The sequence below is a fragment of the Oncorhynchus masou genome, chromosome 28 (assembly GCF_036934945.1).
Source record: "Oncorhynchus masou masou isolate Uvic2021 chromosome 28, UVic_Omas_1.1, whole genome shotgun sequence".
Taxonomy (NCBI): domain Eukaryota; kingdom Metazoa; phylum Chordata; class Actinopteri; order Salmoniformes; family Salmonidae; genus Oncorhynchus; species Oncorhynchus masou.
In genome coordinates, this window is record NC_088239.1 from 76544066 (window position 1) to 76570920 (window position 26855).

Below are 26855 nucleotides of genomic sequence, written 5' to 3' on the forward strand. Positions count from 1 at the left end.
TTTGTACTGTACAGTGCAATTGGAAAGTATTCAGACCTCTTGTCCTTTTCCACATTTTGTTACCTTACTGCCTTAAGGTAACAAGAATCTTTCAAAATTGATTAAAAGAACCTTAGACTGGGGCGAAAGTTCACCTTCCAACAGGACACTGACCCCTAAGCAGACAGCCAAGGTAACGCATGAGTGGCTTCGGGATAAGTCTCTGAATGTCCTTGAGTGGCCAAGCCAGAGCCCGGACTTGAACCTGATCGAACATCTCTGGAGAGACCTGAAAATAGTTGTGCAGCAACGGTCCCCATCCAACTTGACAGACTTTGAGAGGATCTGTAGAGAAGAATGGGAGAAACTCCCCAAATAAAGGTGTGCCACGCTTGTAGCGTCATACCCAAGAAGGCTGTAATCGCTGACAAAGGCGCTTCAACAAAGTACTGAGTAAAGAGTCTGAATACTTATGGAAATGTGAAATTTCAGTGTTTTATCTTTTATACATTTGCAAAAATATATGAAAACCTGTTTTTGCTTTGTCATTGTGGGGTATTGTGCGTAGATTGCTGACGGGGAAAAAAACATTTCATCGTTTTTAGAATAAGGCTGTAACATAACAAAATGTGGAAAAAGTCAAGGGGTCTGAATACTTTCCGAATGTACTGTATATCATACAAACAATAGAAACATTACGTTTTTAGAATTCAATTTACATTCCTGAAAAAAATGTCACTTTTCACTGTCAGAGAAAATGTTTAGGCCTACAGGCTATGGACAATCTTTCAATGTATGAAGAGAGAATGACAAAATAGTTCACTTAATGCATTCTCCAAATCAATTATAAATTGGCTCAACAACATAGAACCTTTGGGGTTTTGTGGAACTCTGAAGCCTGTGAGACAGCGCTACCGCAAACCAATTTGCTGAAAGTTTCAAGAACTCTAACCAACATGTCCTCTCTCCAAATTGTCCTCTCTCAAATAAAGTATTTTGGTCATATTGAGTGCACCCTCATTCACCCTCTCAAGGTGGGCAAAGAAGGTGAGACTGAGGCCGCGTGTTTAAGGTAACTATCAATTTTGACTTGGTTAACTGGTCTTTTGAAAAACAGAAGAGCTTGCACTGCTGACTTTCACTCAATTTTCACTCATTTCTGGACACCTGTTGCCAGCTTAGTATATTTCTATTTGGATATATGGTTAATAACAAATATGTTTATAATAATAATAATGGATTGGATTTGTATAGGGCTTTTCTACCAACTGAGGTACTCAAAGCGCTCTACAAAACACACCTCATCCACCACCAAAGTGATGCACGGCAACCATTTTGTGCCAGAATGTTCACCACACATTAGATAGCATGGTGAAAAGGTGAGGAGTGATATATCCCAATTAGGAATGAGGGGGATGATTCGGTGGCCATGATGGAAATGAGGCCAGATTGGCAATTTAGCCAGGACACCTGTGTTAACACCCCTACTCTTGCGATAATGTCAAAGGGGGTCAATGCAATGGAGAAAATGGGATAAGTCGTTGTCTTACGTGATAAGAAACATGCCTGATCTAGAAAGTGAATTGTTTTCCCAGACGAGAAGTTAGCGGTTTGGTCAATCAGGTTTTGCATACAGTAAAGTAAACTTGGTCTCCCAAGAAAAGCTCACATTGTCTGAATTAAGGACTCAGTTAAATCTGTATCGTGGAAGTTGAGCGCTATAGCATGATTTAAATTTAAAGGCAATGTTCCCGCGTTCGCAGAGACTGCATTCACGATAAGGCTCAATCGGAAATTACGTTTACATTTCAATCGCTTTCGCACTGAACTTCTGCAATACAGACTGGATCGAGCCCTAAGACAGCCTGAGAAATGCTTACATTGTCGGAATCGCAAAATGACTGATATTTACATGCAGTGTGGCATGCTAACCAGTGGTTAGGGTTAAATAGATACACTTACAGATCTAGGATCTTACTTTGACCAATATTGTCACAACAAAATAAATCCTGCAGCAAAGGATTTGAATGTTTAGTCCATAATGCTGCTTGATTGGTGGTTAGGCTATTAGCTAGCCAAAAGTAGGCTACATGAAAAGTGCAACTGTTAATATGACCGTGTGTTAGTGTGGGTTTTCAGTAAATCAGAAAGCTCATCTGCATTTCCTGCAGTGCTGGAAAATTCTCATCAACAAAAGAGTGATCAAATTAACATCCTACATCTGTATAATGCATTATGAAGAGGGTATTCATAGGAAGTGTTACCACTATCACACTCACAAGAACACTGATTGGAAGGAGTAGTCCCTAACAATGTAGTGTGTGGTGGTAAATACACTATCATGCTGGCCTACTTTAACCTCAACCACAGTATCTCCCACATGAACAGATGTGCAGAAACGTGGCCAAAATAAAAACCCTTCTTCTGCAGAATCCAAGGTCAGGCCATCTTGGCTACATGCAGTTTATCATATGTGGACGGAAATGTTATTTCAGTGTATGGGCTTTTCTTCTAACCTGGGATCCAAACTGAAGGGTTCTATTTCACGATTTTTTCACGTCACGATTTCAGTCTGGCCTTCCAACAGTGAAACAGAGCAATTCAGTTTAGATTGCAGGATTCCTTTCAACATGTGCAGAGCAGCTGGCTGGAGTGTTTACGGGCATATTCAATCTCCGCATATCCCAGTCTATAGTCCCCACCTGCTTCAAAATGTCCACCATTGTTCCTGTTCCCAAGAAAGGGAAGGTAACTGAACTAATGTACTATTACCCCGTAGCACTCACTTCTGTCATCATGAAGTCCTTTGAGAGGTTAGTTAAGGATCATATCACCTCCACCTTACCTAACACCCTAGACCCACTCCAATTTGCATCACCGCCCCAATAGATCCATGGATGCTATAGCCGCTGCACTGCACACTGCCCTGTCCCACCTGGACAAGAGAAATACCTATGAAAGAATGCCGTTCATCGACTACAGCTCAGTCTTCAACACCATAGTGCCCCTCCAAGCTCATCACTAAGCTCAGGGCCCTGTGTCTGAACCCCCCTCACTGTGCAAATGGGTCCTAAACTTCCTGACGGGCCGACCCCAGGTGGTGAAGGTAGGCAAGCAACACCCTGACCCTCAACACAGGGGCCCTGCAGGGGTGCGTGCTCAGCCCTCTCCTGTACTCCCTGTTCACCCATGACTGTGGCCATGCAGGTGTCAAACTCAATCATAAAGTTGGCTGACGACACAACAGTGGTAGGCCTGATTACAACAACAACGAGACAGCCCACAGAGAGGAGGTGAGAGCCCTGGCGGAGTGGCACCTGGAAAATAACCTCTCCCTCAACGTCAACAAAACAAAGGAGCTGATCGTGGACTAATGGAGTGCAGAGAGAACACGCCCCCATCCATGTCGACAGGTAGTGGGTCAAAAGCTTTAAATTCCTCGGCATGTACATCAGTGAGGACCTAAAATTATCCTTTCACATGGACAACGTGGTGAAGAAGGCGCAACAGTGCCTCTTCAACCTCAGGAAGGCTGTAAAAATCCAGCTTGGCACCTAAGACCCTCACCAACTTCCACTGATGCACCATTGAGAGCAACCTGTCGGGTTGCATTACAGCCTGGCATGGCGATTGAACCGCCTGCAACCGTAGTGGTCAGCCCAACGCATCATCGGAGGCACACTGCCTGCCCTCCAGGACATCTACAACACCCGGTGTCACAGGAAGGCCAAGAAGATCATCAAGGACCTCAGCCACCCGAGCCACAGCCTGTTCACCCCGTTGCCACCTAGAAGGTGGAGAGAGTACAGGTGCATCAAAGCTAGGGGGTGGGACACTTGTGGTAAAGAGAGACTGAAAAACAGCTTCTATCTCCAGGCCATCAGACTGTTAAACAGTCACCACTAGCTGGCCTCCGCATCTTGCCCTGAACTTCAGACACTGTCACTAGCCGGCTACCACGCGGTACTATACCCTGCTGCTCCTTAGAGACTGCTGCCCTACAGTATGTACATAGAGATGGAACACTCCTCATTTTAATAATGTTTAAATGGTGTTTTACCCACTTGTACATGTATATACTGTATTCTAGTCATGACTCTTGTCCGGAAGCTAATTTCCTGCAATTCTATCCATTTTTCCATGGGGTTTTGTACTGTCTATTTAATTGGTTCATTCTGACATTTCTTGTTGCTTTTTTAATTAAAATATTTGATTATTTGTGAACTTGTTTGACATTATACTGTTGCACCTGCTATAACATGTGCTAAACTGAATATGCAACCAATAAACTTTGATTTGATAGACACACACTTTATTACCCCCCCCTCCCCCAAACAATAACACTGGTCAAAAATACAACCCTCCCCCCACCCTGAACAATAACGATATCACTGATCAAAAATCCCCCTCCCCCTCCACTTCCCTTCTTCCCCCCCACCCTGAACAATAACAATATCACTGATCAAAAATCCAACTCTCCCCCCTTCCTTCCTTAATCCATGCTGCTGAGCTTCCTGATGGATGTACCCTTGTCCCCCTGCATTCCTGGCACGCGACTCTCAGCTTCCCTCGGGCCCACCTCGCCAGCCCTGTGATTGGGTGCCGCTGATGTGGTACGCCAGGGTTACCCTGTGGCAAGGAAACACTGGTGCTGGCCCTGAGATGGTTGAGGTTTGACGTAAGTAGGATTCACCTCTGGCACCTCATAGAGCCTTGGAACAGGATACATTGGTTTTGACTGTGTTAAAATGTTTATAACTTCTGTCACCTCTCCTGGCTGAAAACGTTGAAGCAAGTTTGTCATAAGCTATAAACACATTGGACTGGTTTCAGTGGAGTATACATGCGATATAACATATCTTTGGTGTAATTCCTTATTTCAGCTCCTGAACAAACGCTTAGTCACATTAAAGAAAATGACTGCACTACCACACACATGCATTGATTAAGCCAGCACTGAGCACCTCCTAGCCCAGGAGTAACAGTGGAAAACAAAATAGCACATGGACACAAAGGCCAGTGATTGTCCACCAGTTGAAAACAAAATAAAGGCTGTGTAGGCCTAACTCATTGTGTAGGCCTAACTCAGTGTGAAGGCCTAACTCAGTGTGTTGGCCTAACTCAGTGTGTTGGCCTAACTCAGTGTGAAGGCCTAACTCAGTGTGAAGGCCTAACTCAGTGTGTTGGCCTAACTCAGTGTGTTGGCCTAACTCAGTGTGTTGGCCTAACTCAGTGTGAAGGCCTAACTCAGTGTGAAGGCCTAACTCAGTGTGAAGGCCTAACTCAGTGTGTTGGCCTAACTCAGTGTGTTGGCCTAACTCAGTGTGTTGGCCTAACTCAGTGTGAAGGCCTAACTCAGTGTGAAGGCCTAACTCAGTGTGTTGGCCTCAGTGTGAAGGCCTAACTCAGTGAAGGTGTTGGCCTAACTCAGTGTGTTGGCCTAACTCAGTGTGAAGGCCTAACTCAGTGTGAAGGACCTAACTCAGTGTGAAGGACCTAACTCATTGTGCCTAACTCATTGTGTTGGCCTAACTCAGTGTGAAGGCCTAACTCAGGGTGAAGGACCTAACTCATTGTGTAGGCCTAACTCAGTGTGTTGGCCTAACTCAGTGTGAAGGCCTAACTCAGGGTGAAGGACCTAACTCAGGGTGAAGGACCTAACTCATTGTGTAGGCCTAACTCAGTGTGTTGGCCTAACTCAGTGTGAAGGCCTAACTCAGGGTGAAGGACCTAACTCATTGTGTAGGCCTAACTCAGTGTGTTGGCCTAACTCAGTGTGAAGGCCTAACTCAGTGTGAAGGCCTAACTCAGTGTGAAGGCCTAACTCAGGGTGAAGGACCTAACTCATTGTGTAGGCCTAACTCATTGTGTTGGCCTAACTCAGTGTGAAGGCCTAACTCAGTGTGTAGGCCTAACTCCGTGTGCAGCCCGAACTCAGTGTGTAGCCCTAACTCAGTGTAAAGGCCTAACTCAGGTTGAAGGACCTAACTCATTGTGTAGGACCTAACTCATTGTGAAAGCCTAACTCAGTGTGAAGGCCTAACTCAGTGTGAAGGCCTAACTCAGTGTGAAGGCCTAACTCAGTGTGAAGGCCTAACTCAGTGTGAAAGCCTAACTCATTGTGTGAAGGCCTAACTCAGTGTTAAGGCCTAAAGTTAGGCCTAACTCAGTGTGTAGGCCAAACTCAGTGTGGCCTAACTCATTGTGAAGGCCTAAATCAGTGTGAAGGCCTAACTCATTGTTAGGCCTAACTCATTGTGTTGGCCTAACTCATTGTGAAGGCCTAACTCAGTGTGAAGGACCTAACTCATTGTGTAGGCCTAACTCATTGTGTAGGCCTAACTCACTGTGTAAATCTAACTCAGTGTGAAAGCCTAACTCATTGTGTAAGCCTAACTCATTGTGTAGGCCTAACTCAGTGTAAGGCCTAAAAGGCCTAACTCAGTGTGAAGGCCTAACTCAGTGTGTAGGCCTAACTCATTATGTAGGCCTAACTCATTGTGTAGGCCTAACTCAGTGTGAAGGCCTAACTCAGTGTGAAAGCCTAAAGGACCTAACTCAGTGTGAAGGCCTAACTCATTGTGAAGGCCTAACTCAGTGTAAAGGACCTAACTCAGTGTGAAGGCCTAACTCAGTGTGAAGGCCTAACTCAGTGTGAAGGCCTAACTCAGTGTGTAAGGCCTAACTCAGGGTGAAGGCCTAACTCAGTGTGAAGGCCTAACTCAGTGTGTTGGCCTAACTCAGTGTGAAGGCCTAACTCAGTGTGTAGGCCTAACTCATTGTGTAGGCCTAAATCAGTGTGAAGGCCTAATGTTAGGCCTAACTCATTGTGTAGGCCTAACTCATTGTGTAGGCCTAACTCAGTGTTAAAGACCTAACTCATTGTTGGCCTAAGCTCATTGTGTAGACCTAACTCAGTGTGTTAAATCTAACTCAGTGTGAAGGCCTAACTCAGTGTGTTGGCCTAACTCATTGTGTGAAGGCCTAACTCAGGGTGAAGGCCTAACTCATTGTGTAGGCCTAACTCATTGTGTTGGCCTAACTCAGTGTGAAGGCCTAACTCAGGGTGAAGGACCTAACTCATTGTGTAGGCCTAACTCAGTGTGTTGGCCTAACTCAGTGTGAAGGCCTAACTCAGTGTGAAAGCCTAACTCATTGTGAAGGACCTAACTCAGTGTGTAGGCCTAACTCATTGTGTTGGCCTAACTCAGTGTAAAGGACCTAACTCAGTGTGAAGACCTAACTCAGTGTGTAAGCCTAACTCAATGTGTAGGCCTAACTCAGTGTAAAGGCCTAACTGTGAAGGACCTAACTCAGTGTGTAGGACCTAACTCATTGTGTAGGACCTAACTCATTGTGTAGGCCTAACTGTGAAGGCCTAACTCAGTGTGCCTAACTGTTGGCCTAACATTGTGTAAACCTAACTCGGTGTGAAGGCCTAACTGAGTGTTAAGGCCTAAAGTTAGGCCTAACTCGGTGTGTAGGCCAAACTCAGTGTGAAAGCCTAACTCATTGTGTAGGCCTAAATCAGTGTGAAGGCCTAAAGTTAGGCCTAACTCATTGTGTAGGCCTAACTCATTGTGTAGGCCTAACTCAGTGTTAAAGACCTAACTCATTGTCTAGGCCAAGCTCATTGTGTAGACCTAACTCACTGTGTAAATCTAACTCAGTGTGAAAGCCTAACTCATTGTGTAAGCCTAACTCATTGTGTAGGCCTAACTCTGTGTTAAGGCCTAAAGTTAGGCCTAACTCGGTGTGTAGGCCTAACTCGGTGTGTAGGCCTAACTCATTATGTAGGCCTAACTCATTGTGTAGGCCTAACTCAGTGTGAAGGCCTAACTCAGTGTGAAAGCCTAACTCATTGTGAAGGACCTAACTCAGTGTGTAGGCCTAACTCATTGTGTTGGCCTAACTCAGTGTAAAGGACCTAACTCAGTGTGAAGACCTAACTCAGTGTGTAAGCCTAACTCAATGTGTAGGCCTAACTCATTATGTAGGACCTAACTCAGTGTGTAGGACCTAACTCATTGTGTAGGACCTAACTCATTGTGTAGGCCTAACTCATTGTGTAGGCCTAACTCAGTGTGTAGCCCTAACTCAGTGTGTAGCGTTAACTCAGTGTGAAGGCCTAACTCATTGTGTAGGCCTAACTCAGTGTGAAGGCCTAACTACTCATTATGTGTTGGCCTAACTCAGTGTGCCTCACTCAGTGTGTAGGCCTAACTCAGTATGAAGGCCTAACTCGGTGTTAAGGTCTAAAGTTAGGCCTAACTCGGTGTGTAGGCCTAACTTATTGTGTAGGCCTAACTCAGTGTGAGGGAGCTAAGTAATTGTGTAGGCCTAACTCATTGTGTAGGCCTAACTAATTGTGTTGGCCTAACTCATTGTGTAGGACCTAACTCATTGTGTTGGCCTAACTCATTGTGTTGGCCTAACTCAGTGTGAAGGCCTAACTCAGTGTGAAGGCCTAACTCAGTGTGTAGGCCTAACTCAGTATGAAGGCCTAACTCAGTGTGAAAGCCTAACTCATTGTGTAAACCTAACTCGGTGTGAAGGCCTAACTCAGTGTTAAGGCCTAAAGTTAGGCCTAACTCGGTGTGTAGGCCAAACTCAGTGTGAGGGAGCTAAGTAATTGTGTAGGCCTAACTCATTGTGTAGGCCTAACTTATTGTGTAGGCCTAACTCAGTGTGAGGGAGCTAAGTAATTGTGTAGGCCTAACTCATTGTGTAGGCCTAACTAATTGTGTTGGCCTAACTCATTGTGTAGGACCTAACTCATTGTGTTGGCCTAACTCATTGTGTTGGCCTAACTCAGTGTGAAAGCCTAACTCATTGTGTTGGACTAACTCAGTGTGAAGGCCTAACTCAGTGTGTAGGCCTAACTCAGTGTGAAAGCCTAACTCATTGTGTAAACCTAACTCGGTGTGAAGGCCTAACTCAGTGTTAAGGCCTAAAGTTAGGCCTAACTGGGTGTGTAGGCCAAACTCAGTGTGAAAGCCTAACTCATTGTGTAGGCCTAAATCAGTGTGAAGGCCTAAAGTTAGGCCTAACTCATTGTGTAGGCCTAACTCATTGTGTAGACCTAACTCATTGTCTAGGCCAAGCTCATTGTGTAGACCTAACTCACTGTGTAGATCTAACTCAGTGTGAAAGCCTAACTCATTGTGTAAGCCTAACTCAGTGTTAAGGCCTAAAGTTAGGCCTAACTCGGTGTGTAGGCCTAACTCGGTGTGTAGGCCTAACTCATTATGTAGGCCTAACTCATTGTGTAGGCCTAACTCAGTGTGAAGGCCTAACTCAATGTGAAAGCCTAACTCATTGTGAAGGACCTAACTCAGTGTGTAGGCCTAACTCATTGTGTTGGCCTAACTCAGTGTGAAGGACCTAATTCAGTGTGAAGGACCTAACTCAGTGTGTAAGCCTAACTCATTGTGTAGGACCTAACTCATTGTGTAGGACCTAACTCATTGTGTAGGACGTAACTCATTGTGTTGGCCTAACTCAGTGTGTAGCCCTAACTCAGTGTGTAGCGTTAACTCAGTGTGAAGGCCTAACTCATTGTGTTGGCCTAACTCAGTGTGAAGGCCTGAAGTTTGGCCTTACTCATTATGTAGGCCTAACTCAATGTGTAGGCCTCACTCAGTGTGTAGGCCTAACTCAGTATGAAGGCCTAACTCAGTGTGAAGGCCTAACTCGGGGTTAAGGTCTAAAGTTAGGCCTAACTCATTGTGTAGGCCTAAATCAGTGTGAAGGCCTAAAGTTAGGCCTAACTCATTGTGTAGGCCTAACTCAGTGTGAAAGCCTAACTCATTGTGTAGGCCTAACTCATTGTGTAAGCCTAACTCAGTGTTAAGGCCTAAAGTTAGGCCTAACTCGGTGTGTAGGCCTAACTCTGTGTGAAGGCCTAACTCATTGTGTAGGCCTAACTCAGTGTGAAGGCCTAAAGTTAGGCCTAACTCATTGTGTAGGTCTATTAAAGACCTAACTCAGTGTTAAAGACCTAACTCATTGTGTAGGCCTAGCTCATTGTGTAGACCTAACTCATTGTGTAAGCCTAACTCATTGTGTAAGCCTAACTCAGTGTTAAGGCCTAAAGTTAGTCCTAACTCGGTGTGTAGGCCTAACTCAGTGTGAAAGCCTAACTCTGTGTGAAGGCCTAAAGTTAGGCCTATCTCAGTGTGTAGGCCTAACTCTGTGTGAAGGCCTAACTCATTGTGTAGGCCTAACTCAGTGTGAGGGAGCTAAGTCATTGTGTAGGCCTAACTCATTGTGTAGGACCTTTCTCAGTGTGCAGCCCTAAGTCAGTGTGAAGGCCTAAAGTTAGGCCTAACTCATTGTGAAAGCCTAACTCAATGTGTAGGCTCAGTGTGAAGGCCAAAAGTTATGCCTAACTCATTATGTAGGCCTAACTCAGTGTGTAGGCCTTACTCAGTATGAAGGCCTAACTCAGTGTGAAGGCCTAACTCGGTGTTAAGGCCTAAAGTTAGGCCTAACTCATTGTGTAGGCCTATCTCATTGTGTAGGCCTAACTCATTGTGAAGGCCGGTATGTGGCTTCTTCAGCAAACTACTGAACACCAGGTGGCCCACCGGAGCTTCCTCAAGGTCCCCATAACAGCACACAACAAACCACGTGTCCATCTTTGTACAGCCAAGCTCAAGTAATTTCTGTTACATCTCCTGATTTTCATTTGACATCTTGCTCAGATCTTGGTGGAGCAGACAAAATGTCCCTTTAGAACATCTCACGGTCACAGAAACTGCAAGAATGAGCTTTATACATATTTATATATGTCATTTTGGTAAAGCACAAAAAAGCATTACACTTTTCACATCCTTTATAATGTATGCTCTCTTCAGGTGGAAGAGTCCAACTGAATCAGTTAAAGGGAGGTCTACATATAAAGGTGGGAATGACCTGGTAGCCCTTCCAGGAAAATTTGACAGGAAGAGAGGAATGATTAGGCCCAAAAAAACACTGTCACTTCCTATAACAATTTGTAGGGAACTCCATAAATAGTGAAGCAATTCTGCAGCCACTTGACATTGGCAGAAGAGGAAGAGGATCCAGGATCCTCCTTGAGAATGGGTATGGAGTCGGGAAAACGTAGCAAAATTTTCCCTACACAGGGAAGATTTGACATGATGTATAGCAAGTACAGTATTACTAAAACCATAAAGGAGATTTGTTGGAAACTTATAGATTGTGTCTTTAATAAAGAGCATGTTCTGAAAAGTGACCAATAATGCATCAGTGTTTGGAGTCAACTAATCTTCTAGAGGTGAGAAAATTCCTCTTGAACTATCATTTTAATTCCTCTACCATACACACAGTAAAGACTGTTGATAGATCTGACATTAGTGAAGCGTTTTTTTCATCATTAAAATAGCAGTGGAGGCCTTGGCTTCCTCTGGCCCATTTTGAAATGTGGCCAGCTACGTAAATTCCCCAGAGCTGTGGTGGGCAGTGACGCTGTCAGTGGCCCTGGCAAAGGAGCTCGATTTGGCACAGTATGGGAAGCCATTATTTCTCCTTGGTTCAGATTGACAAGACAAGAGGCACATGCTAAAAACGACACCACTTTCTCTGCCCTGTCCACAAGAAGGGGAGGAGCCAGCAACAGGATGTGACTGTCACACAGCAAACGGGCTCCCCGTAATTTATTACGACGACTCAGCTCTTTTATTTTAAGGTCTCTAGTGTAATGAGGCACCGTGTTTTCATTGGGTAAATACCCCACCATGTTTAGACTAATATAGCCTCTGTAACCCGGGCTATCATCTGTATTTGCAAGGATCATGCGTATGCCTCTTAAAATAGGCACCCTATATGATGGGTGATCAGTGGCTATTTTGTGCTTGTCGTATGCCATCTCAAAGGCGTGGAGAACAAACGGGGAGTGGTGGGTCACAGACATTCATTCTGAGAGCCTGAATGGATAAACTGGGGTCATTCATCTGAAATGTTACTTTTGGTCAATTATACATTTTTGGGCAAAGGGAGAGAAATAAAAACATTGAGGCCTTGGTCTCACAGTTGCATAATAAGGTTCATGTTTATTTAGTTTCAAGTCCTGACATTCTATGCATGCTTTGAACACGTATTGCCCTGATAGCCACAGGTAGTCAAAGTTACAGTCAGGGCAGACACATGGACACAAAGTATATAAACCCATGATGGAGGTTAAAGCTAGAATCCTTAGTTGCAACATCAATTTTTGTACTCACGAATTAATGATATATACGCCATTGATTCTTGAACATTTTTACTTATAAAATGAGTTCAATTGTTGTACCCCATCAGAATCCTCGATGTTTGTAAACAAAGAAAATATATTTTAAAAACACTTTATAGCCTCAAAACATGGCAAACACTAGAATGTTTATATCATGGGATGGTCAGTCTTTGCATCCATAGCTCTGTCTATGAATTTTAGAGTGGTAACACTTCTCCAGGCCCATCCCTCAGATTTTTACCAAAACAGAGGTGGGGTGACCCTTTGTTATTATTTCAAAGGATTGTAGCTTTAAGAAACAACATGTTACAGTAGAACATCACATCTTAACTTTTTAATTTCTCTGTCTGCAACTTTTTAAAACCCAGAACACCAACATAAACAAACAAAGCATTGTGCCCCCCTAAAACATGATATGACACCTGATATCACTGCAATTCAAAAGTCTTTCTTTTGATTGATACATTCTATCAAAGAGAATGAGGAAAAACGATGTTGACAAATACGTATTGAAAATAAGCGAGAGGTTGTTAGTCACCATTTCAATAAAGTGTATAATGGCTTTATGCATAAGACCCCAATAGTGTTCCCTCAAATAAAATAAAGTGTTGATTGTAACACAGCACAGCAGAGTAAAGAGTTATGAGCGTAAATGTAATTGTTTGTGTCAGAGGCAAAGGTGTTGTGATGATCTGGCCCTATTCTTCTTGGCACTTAGTGGTTAAGGGACTTTTACCACTTAAATTGAGCAAGATTAAAAGGTACACACACACAGGTCAACAAAAATCTAACATGTCAACCATGAACCAAAGATGAGCTTCCCTATCAAATTTAATCCCTGAGCTGCAGGATGCAATTGAGCAAGATTAAAAGGTATCTTCCCCAATTGAGCAAGATTAAAAGATATCTTCCTCAATTATAAAGCCAACATCCATTAAAACACACACCGGTCAACAAATATCAAACATGTCAACCATGAACCAAAGCAGTGCTTCCCTGTCAATTAGAATTCCTGAGCTGCAGGGTGCCCCTTGAAAACTGGGTACCACTGACAGATAGTACCTACCTACAGGCCAACACATGCATCGCAAACCATGCATCTCCAAGATGTCGACCTTGTTTCTGGTAAATGACTGGGACAGAATACTAGTTATATCCCAAACCGGCTCCTCATCCCTATCAACTCACTCGATGACCCTCAATTGTCACTTGTTGCTGGCGAAACGAGAGTAAAGAGGGGCTCAATAAACCCATCAACTTTGGGACACACTCGTGACTTGAATGCAGCCCCAAGGTCCGTCAGAGGGCAATATTATTTTTGACATCGTTTGCCCTCTGACGTCCCAGGGTGATCTGCCCAGCCGGTAATATGATTGTGTCCCCCCTTGACTAGAAACTACATAAAACATCCTCCGTTTAGGCTGCAAATGTGACGATTTCCTCCTAGACTAACTTTAATGGCAAGCAGCCCTAAAGAAAACTGGGAATATATGCGTACTGTCTTAATTAATTAAACAATTTTCCTCCACCATGCTAGGTAGCACCAGTATGTTGTTTACCCCTGTCTGAATGCTGCATGCAACATCCGGAAGTAGCATCATAGTGGTAGAAAATTGTGTTTTATTAAGACAGTATGCATATTTTCCCAGGTATTTTAGGGCTGCTCGCCATTAAAGCTAGTTAAGGAGGAAACCGACGCCTTTGCAGCATGAATGGAGGATGCTTTATGTAGCTGCTCATCGCGAGGTGACACGAGTGCATCACCAGCTGGGCTGACTGCGTCGACACCTGGAGGTAATTAGACATCAGGAAGAACTACTAAGGGTCTCGACGTTAGCTTGAACGATGCAATTCCAGATCAACATTTAAATAATGAAACGAGCAGGAAATTCAAAATTATAAAATTACTCGTTGTTTTACAATATAATAACCTCAACAGTCAAACATTTAATTTGGGAGATGTTTCATATTTTACGTGTCAAGCATCAGAAACAGACACAAACAAATGCACATATATAATTAGGAACACCTGTCCACTCTTTTGTATGAAATTTTGCAAACTCCTAACATATCGCGGTGCTTCAAGTTGGCGCCTAGACCACTAGAGGGCGTAGTTCTTCCTGACGTCATATTTACCTCTAGGTGTCGACGCATTCAGTCCAGCCGGTGATAGACTCCTGTCCCCCTCCCAGGATAGCACTTCGCTCTGGAGCCTGCAGCCTTTCTGGCTTGGTCCAAGTGGCTATAGAAGGGTCTAATTAGCCCCAACACCCTTGATAATTTCCACTCCCTCAGCTTTGGGACACTTATGCATATGGCAGAGGCACACGTGTATGTGCAAATGGCTGGCCAGGGGGGTGCAGTAAAGGGAGTGATTTGAGATTCAGCCACTGACTTAAACAAATGAAAAATCATAGTCACCTTCAAACAATCAAATCTAATTGATATGCAAAACATTCTTATAAAACAACAAAATACATTCCAAGTAAATGACAAATGTTAAAAGTTGAATAAAAACAGACAAAAGCGGGACATTGAATAGATGTGATTAATTCATTTACGAATACGCATCAATTCCCAGTTTGTTCAAAGACATGTGTATCCAAGATGTTGACAGAATGGCTACGATAGAGGCACTTCTAGTCAAAATGCTACAACTGGCTCCGACTGAGGACCTATAGCAAAAACATCAACTCTGGCACAGTCCCATCACTTAAATCATTGTCTGGTGCAAATATGTAAACATTCAATAGATATAACACATATATTCAGTTCGATTTGGAATGCTTTGAAGGGGAGGGGTGCACTCTGTGGATTTGATGCTAGTTTTCCCTTACAACAACATTTATTTCCTTACAGTTCTGATGTAACACTTCTAACTGACTGAGTCAATGCTGCACTTTGCTTAAAAAACATATTGTCCTTTTTTTGCCTTGTTTGTAACACACCTGAGAATACAAGTGAATATGAGTCTAACCAGTCATAGAGCCTTTCATAAAATCAGAACCCAATTCGTGTCCTTATTAGTCCATTAAAATCGTAATTCTATTCCATATAGTCGAAACACCCACACAAATACAACAACTCCCCTACAGAAAAAAAGACCCCAAAAAGACAAGACAGCTACTTACGACGTCCCCCAAAACCTACAACTACTAATACTAAACGCGCAATTCAACAAAGTGATCCTGAGTAACTTCTGAGTGCAGTACACCAAACTTCCGCCTTACCCTGTTTAGAACTCAACTTCTCGCGAACTCGAGTGAGAAAATATCACAGAAAACATTAACTGGCAGCTGCAACATTTTTGTTGATGCACATGCAGACATAACAATCCCTGTGACCCTAGAGGTCACAGGTGTGATTTTGCTTTGAACATGTCTCTTGAAAGAGTAGAATGCACAACAACAATACTCTTGAACTATGGCTGAGCTTGCCACTATTGGCAGCATTTCACATCTATTTAAAAAAAAACACACCCACACCCTGGGTTTTCAACAGTGTGCATATTGCACTTCTCGTCCTCCCAGGCATCTGGAGTAACTGGTACATCTCAGGAGAAGGTTGACTGGGACAGTAACACTTTACTGGCCTATCATCACCAATCCCAGAGTGGTCCTTCAGTTAATTCATTGATTGATCAAGAAATGCCATCTTCCATTGGAAAATCTTTCAACTGTAGTTGGAAACATGAAAGATTCTCCTTCACTTCCACTTACCATTCGCCTTAAAAATACCCGTATCAATTTTGACTAATTTTAATTTCTACTCGCTAAAAGGCTTGAGTAGAAACGTAAATGAAAAAGAGGCTTGAATTTGCCGCCACTTTATGTTGACATTACTAGTGATGGGAAACAAGGCATCAGTGAAGGCAGCTTGGTACATCTCATCTGTCACTATTGGCAGACGTGTTGGAGTAGATATACCAATGCCACCTGAGAAACCACACCTCCCCCACCATGATAAATGTAACTAATCTTAAAAGCTAAATGTATAGCATGTAGTATATATTAAAACTCAATTCAACTACACTTAGTAACTGAGTGTATCTTTAGAGACCTTTGGTAACAATCATTAACGCCACATTGATAAAAAAAAACACATTGGGGAAGTATATCTCATGTACTTTACTGTAGCTGAGGAGAGTACAAACATACCAAAGACTGCTGAAGTTATCTTTTCACTGACACAGGCATATGTCCACTGAAAACACAACAAATACTTCCTGAGGTAGTCTTTCAGTTACAATAGCGTTTTCTAGTGGATCCCCAAACTAAAAAAAAACTTCCTGGAAATCTATACGAAAAATAGCTACCATGTTAACACTTCACATACTTGTAAACTGCACTTACACGTCTGAACAATGCATTGGTTGTGCATTTCTTATTGCAGAGGCGTGTGCTCTGCGTAGATGAGAATACATTCAGATCTGTCGTGTAATAAATACATTTAGAAAAACAATTCTGTCACATTCACAAAAGAAAGAAGGGGGTCCCCCCCTCCTTCAGGTGAACGGTGGGTTTTGAGAGGCGTGGCTCAGTTGCCGGGGATGAGGCCTGTTGTCAGGCAGGTGGTGGTGCCTGCTCGGAGGGTGTTGGGGCTGAACTTGCAGGAGTGTAGGACGGCCTTAAACAGCAGGGGGAGCTGTTCCAATGGAACGTTCACTAGCTTCCCTGGAAGGAACGACCATTTACATGACATTTTACACATTAGTCATTTAGCATATGCTCTTATCCAGAGAGTGCATACATTTTCCATACAATTTGTTTTATTTTTGTACTGCACCATCAAATACAGTAATCACAGAAAACAACCTCTCTTAATCCACATCTATCCCCAAGCAAATCCAATGGACATTGGCGTGCACAGTATTCACAACCACAGATCTATTACAGTACATTATTTAACATACATTGGGGTTTATAATGTTTTCCCTTGATGCCATCCTAAAATAGGATAGGGTGTACCTTAAACACACTGTGCTGTATACAAAATAAACACGGCACATAACATAGTACACACATTGCACATTACCCATGTCATACACACTGTACACGTTTCATATAGCCATATGCATAATACATATTGCACACCTTACAGTGAAAATGCCTATCAGTCGGAGCTGAAAAGGGTTTGCATTATAAGGTGAAAATTGAATGAACTGTATGTACTCACCGGCGATGTGGCGGATCTCAGGGAGGCACATCATGATCTCAGGGAAGCGTTTGGGCTGGTGAGGGTACTTGTACTCAGCTAGGTCCTGGCACACATACCAGTAGCGCTTGTTCAGCTTCTCCAGCTGAGAAACGTTGGTAAGCCCTCGGATATCTGCACAGAGAGGGTTACGGATTACGATGACGACTAATACAGACGTCCCTTTAAAACAATAAAGTCGTGCTGCCTTCATTGCCAAGACTTGGTTTAATAAAATATGAATTAAATAGGTACACACACACAATAATATGCACAGTATCTACTGACATTTCAGATTATATTTCATAGGTTCCATTTTTTTTTCAGTGTAAAAATTAGCCCAGCACTCATTTTATCATCCCAGCCTTTTTTGGATTTTCCAACATATTTTAAAAAGTATGTAGAATTGATATACCTTGGGTGAGGAAGTTGATGGCTTTCATACAGGCATACTCCTCATTGCTAACCTTCAGCTGATTAAATTTGCGGAACAGGTATATCAGTCTCTCCATCACATCCATTCCATCTTCACTAAACCTGGCAGATGAGAGATAATCAATCAAAATCATTTGAAAGAATGGCTTAAGTTGCACTTAAAAGACTTAATTAATGATATATCCCAGGACCGATATTCCTCAACCAGATAAAGCTACAGGCTTAATCTGGCTCTGGGTAACCACCCTTCCTAATATTCTCCCAAAAAGGCCAACCTTGAGCCAAGGCTATGGCAATGGAACCCATCCCCAGATCCATGTTAGCAGACTCAAGAACCTAGAGACCTAAGATCCCGGGCTTCTCTTACCCTTGCAGCTCGTAGTCAGAGGGTGAGTACTTGGTGGTGACGTTGGCCAGATCCCCGAACATCTGGCCGCTGTAGATGGTGAGGCTGGAGAGCAGGATGAGCTCCTGCCAAGTGGCACTGAGCAGCAGGGTGTAGTCCTCGATGGACAGCTCGCAGAAGAAGGGCAGCCGCTTGATCCAGGAGATCTGCCGAAACAGCAGCTCGTCTGCCAGCCGACAGAGCAAGGCAAACAGCTCCCCCTGGGTCACCCTGTACCTGGGGGACACATGGCAGACAGGGAAGTGTGAAGGTTAGGCATAACACACTTTCTTCACACTCTAGAACCAAAGATAATGAATAAAAAGAGTGATTGATAGAACGTTTTTAGTAAAGATCAGACAAAACAAGACATCTGGGGTCAAGACCCCAAACCTTAAAAGTCTACCAAAAGAAAACGTCAAAAGCACAGTTCCCGACACAGATGTGTACACCATGGGCACTCACCCATCTTCTATGAGCATGGGGGTCCCCAGGGGGGCCAGGTCCTCAGCTGCCACCAGTTGGGAGACAAGGGTCTGTGATTGGGAGTACAGGCTGCGGGCCAGGGTGGGCCTAAGGACTGACTGGGCATAACCAAAAAGGTGCGGCAGGAACTTGTAGTGTGAGGACACGGGCGTGCCCACGTACTGGTCCCGGTAGGTAGCAGTGTAGCTATTCATTTCCAGGGACTTGCTGCAAAGACACAAGCCAGGAAACCATTACAGAGTAAAGAACTGCTCTACTATAAATACTTATTACACTGTGCTTACAGAAATAATTACACAAGAATAATGGCACCATAATGTGAAGCGTGACAGAGTTTTCTACCAAATGTATATTTTTCTGGGCACAGGCAAGCATGAAAAAATGATGATAGAACTCTACGCTTTATCATGGAGACAGCGCCAGAGAGGACTGGGTTGCAGACAGAAAGCATCGACCCTGAGACAATCATGTTAAGGACAGTACTTATCATTGTGGAATGGCAAGACTTCAGCAAAGGCAGAGGAATGAAAACTGTGTCCTCTGTTTCCGCGGCAACAAACCCAGGGAGAATCCAGTTGTGAGGAGCTTCAAATTCTCCCATAAATGTGCTTAGGAGTGAAATGTGGGTGACCTTACATTTTAACATGAGAGGAACCTTCACTCAATCGCATAACAACAACATTCAAAAAAACATTACTGGTACAGGTAGGCATGCAATGGAAAATTCAAAAGGTGTCATGAAGCTGAGGGGACAAACTAAAATGTATCTGTATTCGTTCATAGGAGATACGACTGTCAGATATAGGTCATTTTATTCAGAAATTCATTTAAAGATATTGAATTTGGCCACAAAATGTTGATGCATTTCACTCTTGGGGGAAGTCATAGTTATTCAGTCAGTAACTTTTGAGGTAATGGTCTGTACCCCTACTGCAACAGCTCACCTGGACGACAGGGTGGAGACCGGCGAGGGTTGGTTGCCCTCGGAGACACCATTGTCGGGGGAACTGTGGTCGCTGTCCCCGTTGTTTCTCCAGGTGTGCTCTGGCAAACCAGCATCCTCCTTGAACTCCTGGCCTGTCATAATGCGCTCCATTTCTTCATTCGAAATCTATAGCAGAGAAGCGAGGGAAAAAAGGAGGGAGGGCAACAAGGAAGGAGGTAAGAGAAGAGAAAGCCTCTGTTCATTTTCTCTTGTCATTCAGTATGTTATGGGGTTATTGATTCAGATGCATTAGTCCCTGTACAAACAAAAGCCTGTTTGTCTGACGATAAGAAAAATGTTATACATTGGTCATTGTTAAGCTTTTTTATTCAGCTATGTAGCATACTAAACCCTGCTCATGAGAAATGACAAAGGTTTCATATAAATATTTGAAGAATGTTCCCGAGACGGTGGCGGGCAGCTTTTCTTTCACTTATTGTCAGTATACCCGTGAACAGTGGAATCAATATGTGGCTATGAGTGGATTTAAGATGGCAGGAGCTTCTTAGATTGGAGAACAAAACAAGCTCCCACGGACATATCTCGCACTCGCTCTTGCACTCTTTGCCTCGGGAAGCGGGTGAACTTTTTCTCCGCCGCACAAGCGGTGCCTTCCCATTATCTGTGTTTGAAAGGCGTCTGATTACTCAGTTGCAGCGCTATCGTTCACATCTGAGCAGAAGGGTGATTTAAGCCTAATGAGTTAACCCTATCTTCAATAATGAGGGACAGACTTGATTGTCTCGCAGGGCCTGAATCCAGCTTTGGAGCAAGGACACCGATATTGAGGCAATCACTGGAATCAACTGAATGATTTTGCTCCTTGAAAGATGCTAGGCAGAGAATGTTATCTAAAACCATTCTGCAGATACTTTCCAGGCAAAAAAAAAAAACAGAGGTATTTCAACTATTGCAAAATATCATGCAGGTACAGTGGTCTAGTAAAGACCGACTTTTGCTGTCATTATTGTGTGGTTTTAAACATTTTGAGATGACAATAAGAACAAAGTTGGTGAAAATGAAAGCCTACCTTTCTGGTTCACAACAAGCCACAATAACAATTAAACATTTAAACATATTCAACTACGTTTTTGTGACCTGTTAAAACATTTGGAAATGCAAAGCTACTGTTAAAATGGTCTGGTTTTCACCATCAATGGAACATCAATCAAATCTCATCAAATCAAATCTTTGTGTTCGGCTACTCAGCTGCTTCCAGGGGCTTCTCTTTAAAAGTACACCTGGAAAATAGACTATTTTTTTGTGTTGAGTCTCAAAACGTTTTAGCAGTTTTTAGTTTTTGTAGCTTTTTGTAGCTGAACATAAAAAGGCTGAAATGTATGGAACATAAAATAAATAAATAGTCTGAAAATAAAGCACTTCAAGTCCATGTCGTACACAAACGTGGGCTCTGAATCAATTGGAGAGAGAATCATGTCCCTTTTCGAGCTGCCTGTAATGTGAGAAATATATTCTCTGAATACGCTTTACAAACAGAATGATGGAACTGAAAGTTTCTTCTATTGAGGTTGGTTGCTTTGTAAAAACCAGTCTCACACTGGGAGGAACCACAGGAGGTTGGTGGCACCTTAATTGGGGAGAACGGGCTCGTGGTAATGACTGGATAGGAGTCAGTGAAGTGGTATCAAATACATGAAACACATGGTTTCCAGGTGTTTGATGCCATTCCATTTGCTCTGTTCTGACCATTATTATGAGCCGTTCTCCCCTCAGCAGCCTCCACTGGGAGGAACATAGAAAACACTAACACCTCAGTGCACAAGCGAAGTCATTGAGGGCAACAGTGTCTGCGGTTTTCAGTATGGAGAAAACTTTTTCAAACCGAGAGAAAAAGGGAGGGACTACTTGAACTTGTCCTATAAGAACACAGATTTTTTAGTTTTCTTTTGCTTAAACAGTAATAAATTGTGACATACCTCGACAGGTCCAATGCTCTTATTCCTCCCCCCTGGCATTCCATCCTCTCTGATTGCTGTGGAAAGAAACACAGACAGAACTTAGAAAGCCCATTCTGAAAATCTGTAAATGCATTTCACATCTTCCAAAACCATTTTAAAATAGACTAGTTGAAAGAAAAAAGATGGTGACAGGAGGGTTGGAGTTGGGTTCAGCAACTCAACATAGGATGACTGGAAGTTTTTTACTGTTGAGGGAGATATGTGGAAGGCTATAGAATCTGAGCTGTGAGATTTATGGAAGGGACCTGGCACCCTCTAATGGTGAGAAAAGGCATCAGCGTTTTAACTGGTCTGAACTGGATTAAACAGAAATAGAAGGATACCCTAAAGAGCATATGATTGACATCAATTGAGTTGCGTGATGAATTAACAGTTGAATGGTGTGTGTGTGTGTGTGTGTGTGTGTGTGTGTGTGTGTGTGTGTGTGTGTGTGTGTGTGTGTGTGTGTGTGTGTGTGTGTACATGCAGTCTAAACATTTGAATTTGAAAAACATAGAACACAGAAGCCCTCTCTGCTCCGTCTTTCTGTTGTCCTCCTCCCTACACGTCACACATAAACACATGTCACATAAACACATGTCTAACTGACTACATCCAGCTGAGAGACAGGGTCCATCTCAGCTGACAGACAAGGTAAAGGAGCAGGTTTCAACCTGTTCTTTCAGTCACTCGCATACATAAGGCTGCACACGCTTGGTGATGTAGATGTGGTGGCCACTGGTCAGGCTTTGTGGATCTGACTAAGGTACTTAGCACTATTCCGATTGTGTGAAATGGAGCATTGGTGGGTGTGATCTCAGAAGCTGCCACAAGGAGGCAATGGAGGCACACTCTCGAGTTCAGCTCAAGCCACGAAGCATTTTGCAGGTGGAATGCTGCAGTTGTTTGACACTGTCGTGGAGACCAGCCATGCTATTGGTTCAAAATTCATTCTTTGGGGAATTAATGGGGGACCATTCCTTTGCCAAAGTGCACACTCTAAAGAGAACAGCTACGAGAGGGGTGCACTACGAGGATGGTGTACCACAAGGGGGTGGACTTGCTACCCGTCACCCCTCATCAAATAAACCCATTAGTTTACGGTTAGACCAAGAGAAAATGACATATCTGTGTACTTCAAGTTCATAGACACATATTTGGCAGTGACTACACACTCTAATTGGATTATCTGCATATTGCTTAAGGTGCTTCATTCACCATGCTTGGAAGTGTACATCTACTGGTCTTACAAATCAGATAACGCTTCTCGTTTCTCACAGTCCAATTCCTCCAGCCACTGCCTGGGGGCCATTGATTAACCAGCTGTTTCAGGCCTCCCTCGTACTCCCTCCTTTCCTTCTCCACTTAGGTGTGGCAAATCGAAAGGCAATATTTATCAATGACTTTGCATATCGAGACATCAAAGCAAAGGACTTCTCCTCCTCTTCTCGGGTTTCGACACAGCACGTTCTTATCTTTTGGAATATCGAGGATCAGAGAGTGTAAGTAGAGGTAGAACATGGAACGGGAGAGAGTCCTCGTGTTTCCCCAGGGGGCTTATCAGAATGGGAAAGTAAGTTGTTTCATGGCGCGGCGAGGGTGAAATTGTGATTCGGGACAGCGGTGTGTCATATCTTCTCTGCTGCCCCATTATTAGATTTTTTTTTTAACCTTTATTTAACTAGGCAAGTCAGTTAAGAACAAATTCTTATTTACAGTGACGGCCTACCCCGGCCAAACCCTAACGACGCTGTCATATTAATGGAGCATCACACTAACTGATGGCTAATGACACCAGTGACTTTCTTCAGTGTCCTCTGGATGAAGAATAGAACACCTGTGTATGGTTCCTTCTCTCTAATAATATGCAGTTTTAGCAGACATTTATCCAACGCGACGTACTGTTAAATCAAATATTCAGTACATGTGGCCCATATGGAAATCAAACTCACAAGCCTGGTGTTTTAAGCACCATGCTCCAACGAACTGAGCCCTCACAACCACTTGATAATCTGCCTTGTTTCATCTTTTTGGGAGCATTGACATTATCTGAACAGTAAGTGTATCATAAAAATGAAGTGCCGTAACAAAAGAGAGAGAGAGACAGAGAGAAGAATAAAGAGGGCGGTATGACAAGCAGTGTCTAACTATGAACGTGATGTCATCTTAAGTTACAAGGGAGATAAGACAGTAGAGTGAGGCAAGATGGGGTGACAGGGGTCCAGATCCATCCAATCACCCAAATAGACTCTGACCAGAACTGACAACAACGGCTCTACCAGAATGCATTGGGGCTAGATCTATCAGAGGTAACTGCCAACCTTAATCATCGTCATCATCATCCTCTCCAACCCTCCAATCTTCCCTCTTTGAGAAGGTATCCAGTGTCATATTTATTAGTGCACATGGAAGGGAACACGAAAAGATTGTTCGTTATTGGAGAAAGTCAGGTCGTCCCTCTGTGTTTCAGTCTGTTTTCTTTAGTTTGGTGCCTAATGAACAGAACCCAGGTGTAATCTCCATGTGAGGTCCAATTCCAAACTCCTTTCCTCTCTGTTGTTACCTCTCTGTATCTGTCTCTCTCTATTTACCTCTACCTCTCCGTCGATCTCTTTATCTTAATCTCTCTGTGGTTTTGGGGCCTGTCACTCATCGATACCGGCACGCTGTCTTTCTCTTTGGCGTTTGATGAGGAGAATGTTTCGAGAGGGCTACAGCTGCTCCCTGCACAGCAGCTGTAGCCCTCGGCCGTTTGAACTACAGCTGACAGAGCTCTACGTGGGATAAGGATAAAGCCCTCAGGATGTGGGGCTAAACACTCATTTGAGAGGGATTTGTGCTGAAAGATGTTCAATGCGGTATATTCATTGCAGAAGCAGAGTGGTTCTGGAGGTAGTTGGAATTGGAGTCATTACTCAGAAGTTATGAGCAATACTTTGATGACAGTCACAGTGACAATAAGTATGAATACTGTATAACCTTAGCAGAGGTCAGCTAGTTTAAACTAGCTTAGCACCGTAGAGTGATTTCACCTTTCCTGAAACCTTCAGTAACTTTTGGCCATTTTCCTACTCTTCCCCACGTACCTTTGCGGTTCATGCCCATCTGTAGGCACTTGAGCAGGCGGCAGTACTGGCAGCGGTTGCGTTGCTTGCGCGACATCTCACAGTTCTTGTCTCGGCTGCAGCGGTACACGCGCTTGTTGCAGATGCTGCGCTTGAAGAAGCCCTTGCAGCCCTCGCAGGAGATGATGCCATAGTGCAGGCCCGTCGCACGGTCGCCACAGATGAGGCACAAGCGCGGGTCAGCCTGATCATCTGAGAGACAGAAAAGACCGAACGAGAGCAAAGAAGAAAAGGAAAGAAAATAGATTTTAAAAAAAGAAAGGATGAAAGAAGAAAAAAGGAGAGATATAAAAAACATAAGGGGAGAAGATTTATTCACAGTTCCGTATCAGTCATGCATAACGTAAATTATATAAATGCAAGGTCAATCATTCACTCCATGGGATCACTGCCACATCCCCAATCTTGTACTGAGCAAATAAAGTTACATATCTTAGAGACATGAATGTATAGTCATTACAGTACAAAGCCCTCTTGGTGATTGCTCATCCATATATTCTTATTCCATTCCTTTAATTAGATTTGTGTGTATTAGGTAGTTGTTGTGGAATTGTTATATTACTTGTTAGATATTGCTGCACTGTCGGAACTAGAAGCACAAGCATTTCGCTACACTCGCAATAACATCTGCTAACCATGTGTATGTGACCAATAACATCTGCTAACCATGTGTATGTGACCAATAACATCTGCTAACCATGTGTATGTGACCAATAACATTTGATGACTATCATTGTTCTTTTCAAGCAAAGACTGCTTGAACATAAAACCATATTTAAAAGAAACGTTAAAACCACCTTTTAATTTCTCTCATTACTCTCATTATAGTGAGTAGGACATTCCTAATTCTGTCCCTGCCACACCAGCACAACATCTTCCCTCTCTGCACATGCTCTCCCTCGCACATCCTCCATTTTGTGTCAGCCGTATGTAGCAGAATGGCTGTGAGCGCTGGGAGCTGTCAGATAGGGCGACCACAGCCGTCTGGAGCCTCCTGCATACCGACAGAATCAGCCTGAGAGGCCGGCTTGAGCACCATGCCGCCTGGCATCTGATCTCACCACGCCGCCTGGCATCTAATCTCACCACGCCGCCTGGCATCTGCTCTCACCGCGCCGCCTGGCATCTGCTCTCACCGCGCCGCCTGGCATCTGCTCTCACCGCGCCGCCTGGCATCTGCTCTCACCGCGCCGCCTGGCATCTGCTCTCACCGCGCCGCCTGGCATCTGCTCTCACCGCGCCGCCTGGCATCTGCTCTCACCGCGCCGCCTGGCATCTGCTCTCACCACTCCGCCTGGCATCTGCTCTCACCACGCCGCCTGGCATCTGCTCTCACCACGCCGCCTGGCATCTAATCTCACCACGCCGCCTGGCATCTAATCTCACCACGCCGCCTGGCATCTAACCTCACCACGCCGCCTGGCATCTAACCTCACCACGCCGCCTGGCATCTGATCTCACCATGCCCATGGACTTGGGTTGTTATGCTTGGGAACATGAGGCATGAGTGAGGAGGATAGGTATGAGGAACAATGCAGACCGGACCAGACTGGACCAGAGCAGACGACAGGACCAGACCGGACCAGAGCAGACGACAGGACCAGACCGGACCAGACAACAGGACCAGACCAGACAGGACTAGAGAAGACCAGACAGGACCAGAGCAGACCGGACCAGAACAGACCAGACAGGACCAGAGCAGACCGGACCAGAACAGACCAGACAGGACCAGAGCAGACAGGACCAGAGCGGAACAGACCAGACAGGACCAGACCAGAGCAGACAGGACCAGAGCAGAACAGACCAAACAGGATCAGAGCAGACCAGACAGGACCAGACCAGACAGGACCAGACCAGAGCAGACCAGACAGGACCAGACAAGACAGGACTAGACCAGACAGGACCAGATCAGACAGGACCAGACCAGACAGGACCGGAACAGACCAGAGCGGAACAGACCAGACAGGACCAGACCAGACAGGACCAGACCAGACAGGACCAGACAGGACAGGACCAGACCAGAGCAGAGCAGAGAGGACCAGAGCAGACCAGACCAGACCAGACAGGACCAGAG

At 44.1% G+C, this 26855-nt stretch overlaps 1 protein-coding gene across 1 annotated transcript; it reads right to left on the reverse strand.

Annotated features, from left to right (window-relative positions):
• Positions 1 to 13918: 13918 nt before the first annotated feature.
• Positions 13919 to 25079, reverse strand: LOC135517063 (nuclear receptor subfamily 6 group A member 1-like). Its single transcript, XM_064941086.1, has 8 exons — positions 24743 to 25079; positions 21636 to 21691; positions 19658 to 19824; positions 18693 to 18920; positions 18210 to 18464; positions 17823 to 17944; positions 17390 to 17542; positions 13919 to 16887 (listed from the first exon to the last, which is right to left on the reverse strand). Exons 1-8 carry the CDS (start codon positions 25077 to 25079, stop codon positions 16751 to 16753), a joined length of 1455 nt encoding a protein of 484 aa, XP_064797158.1. The 3' UTR covers positions 13919 to 16750.
• Between the last annotated feature and the right edge of the window lie 1776 nt (positions 25080 to 26855).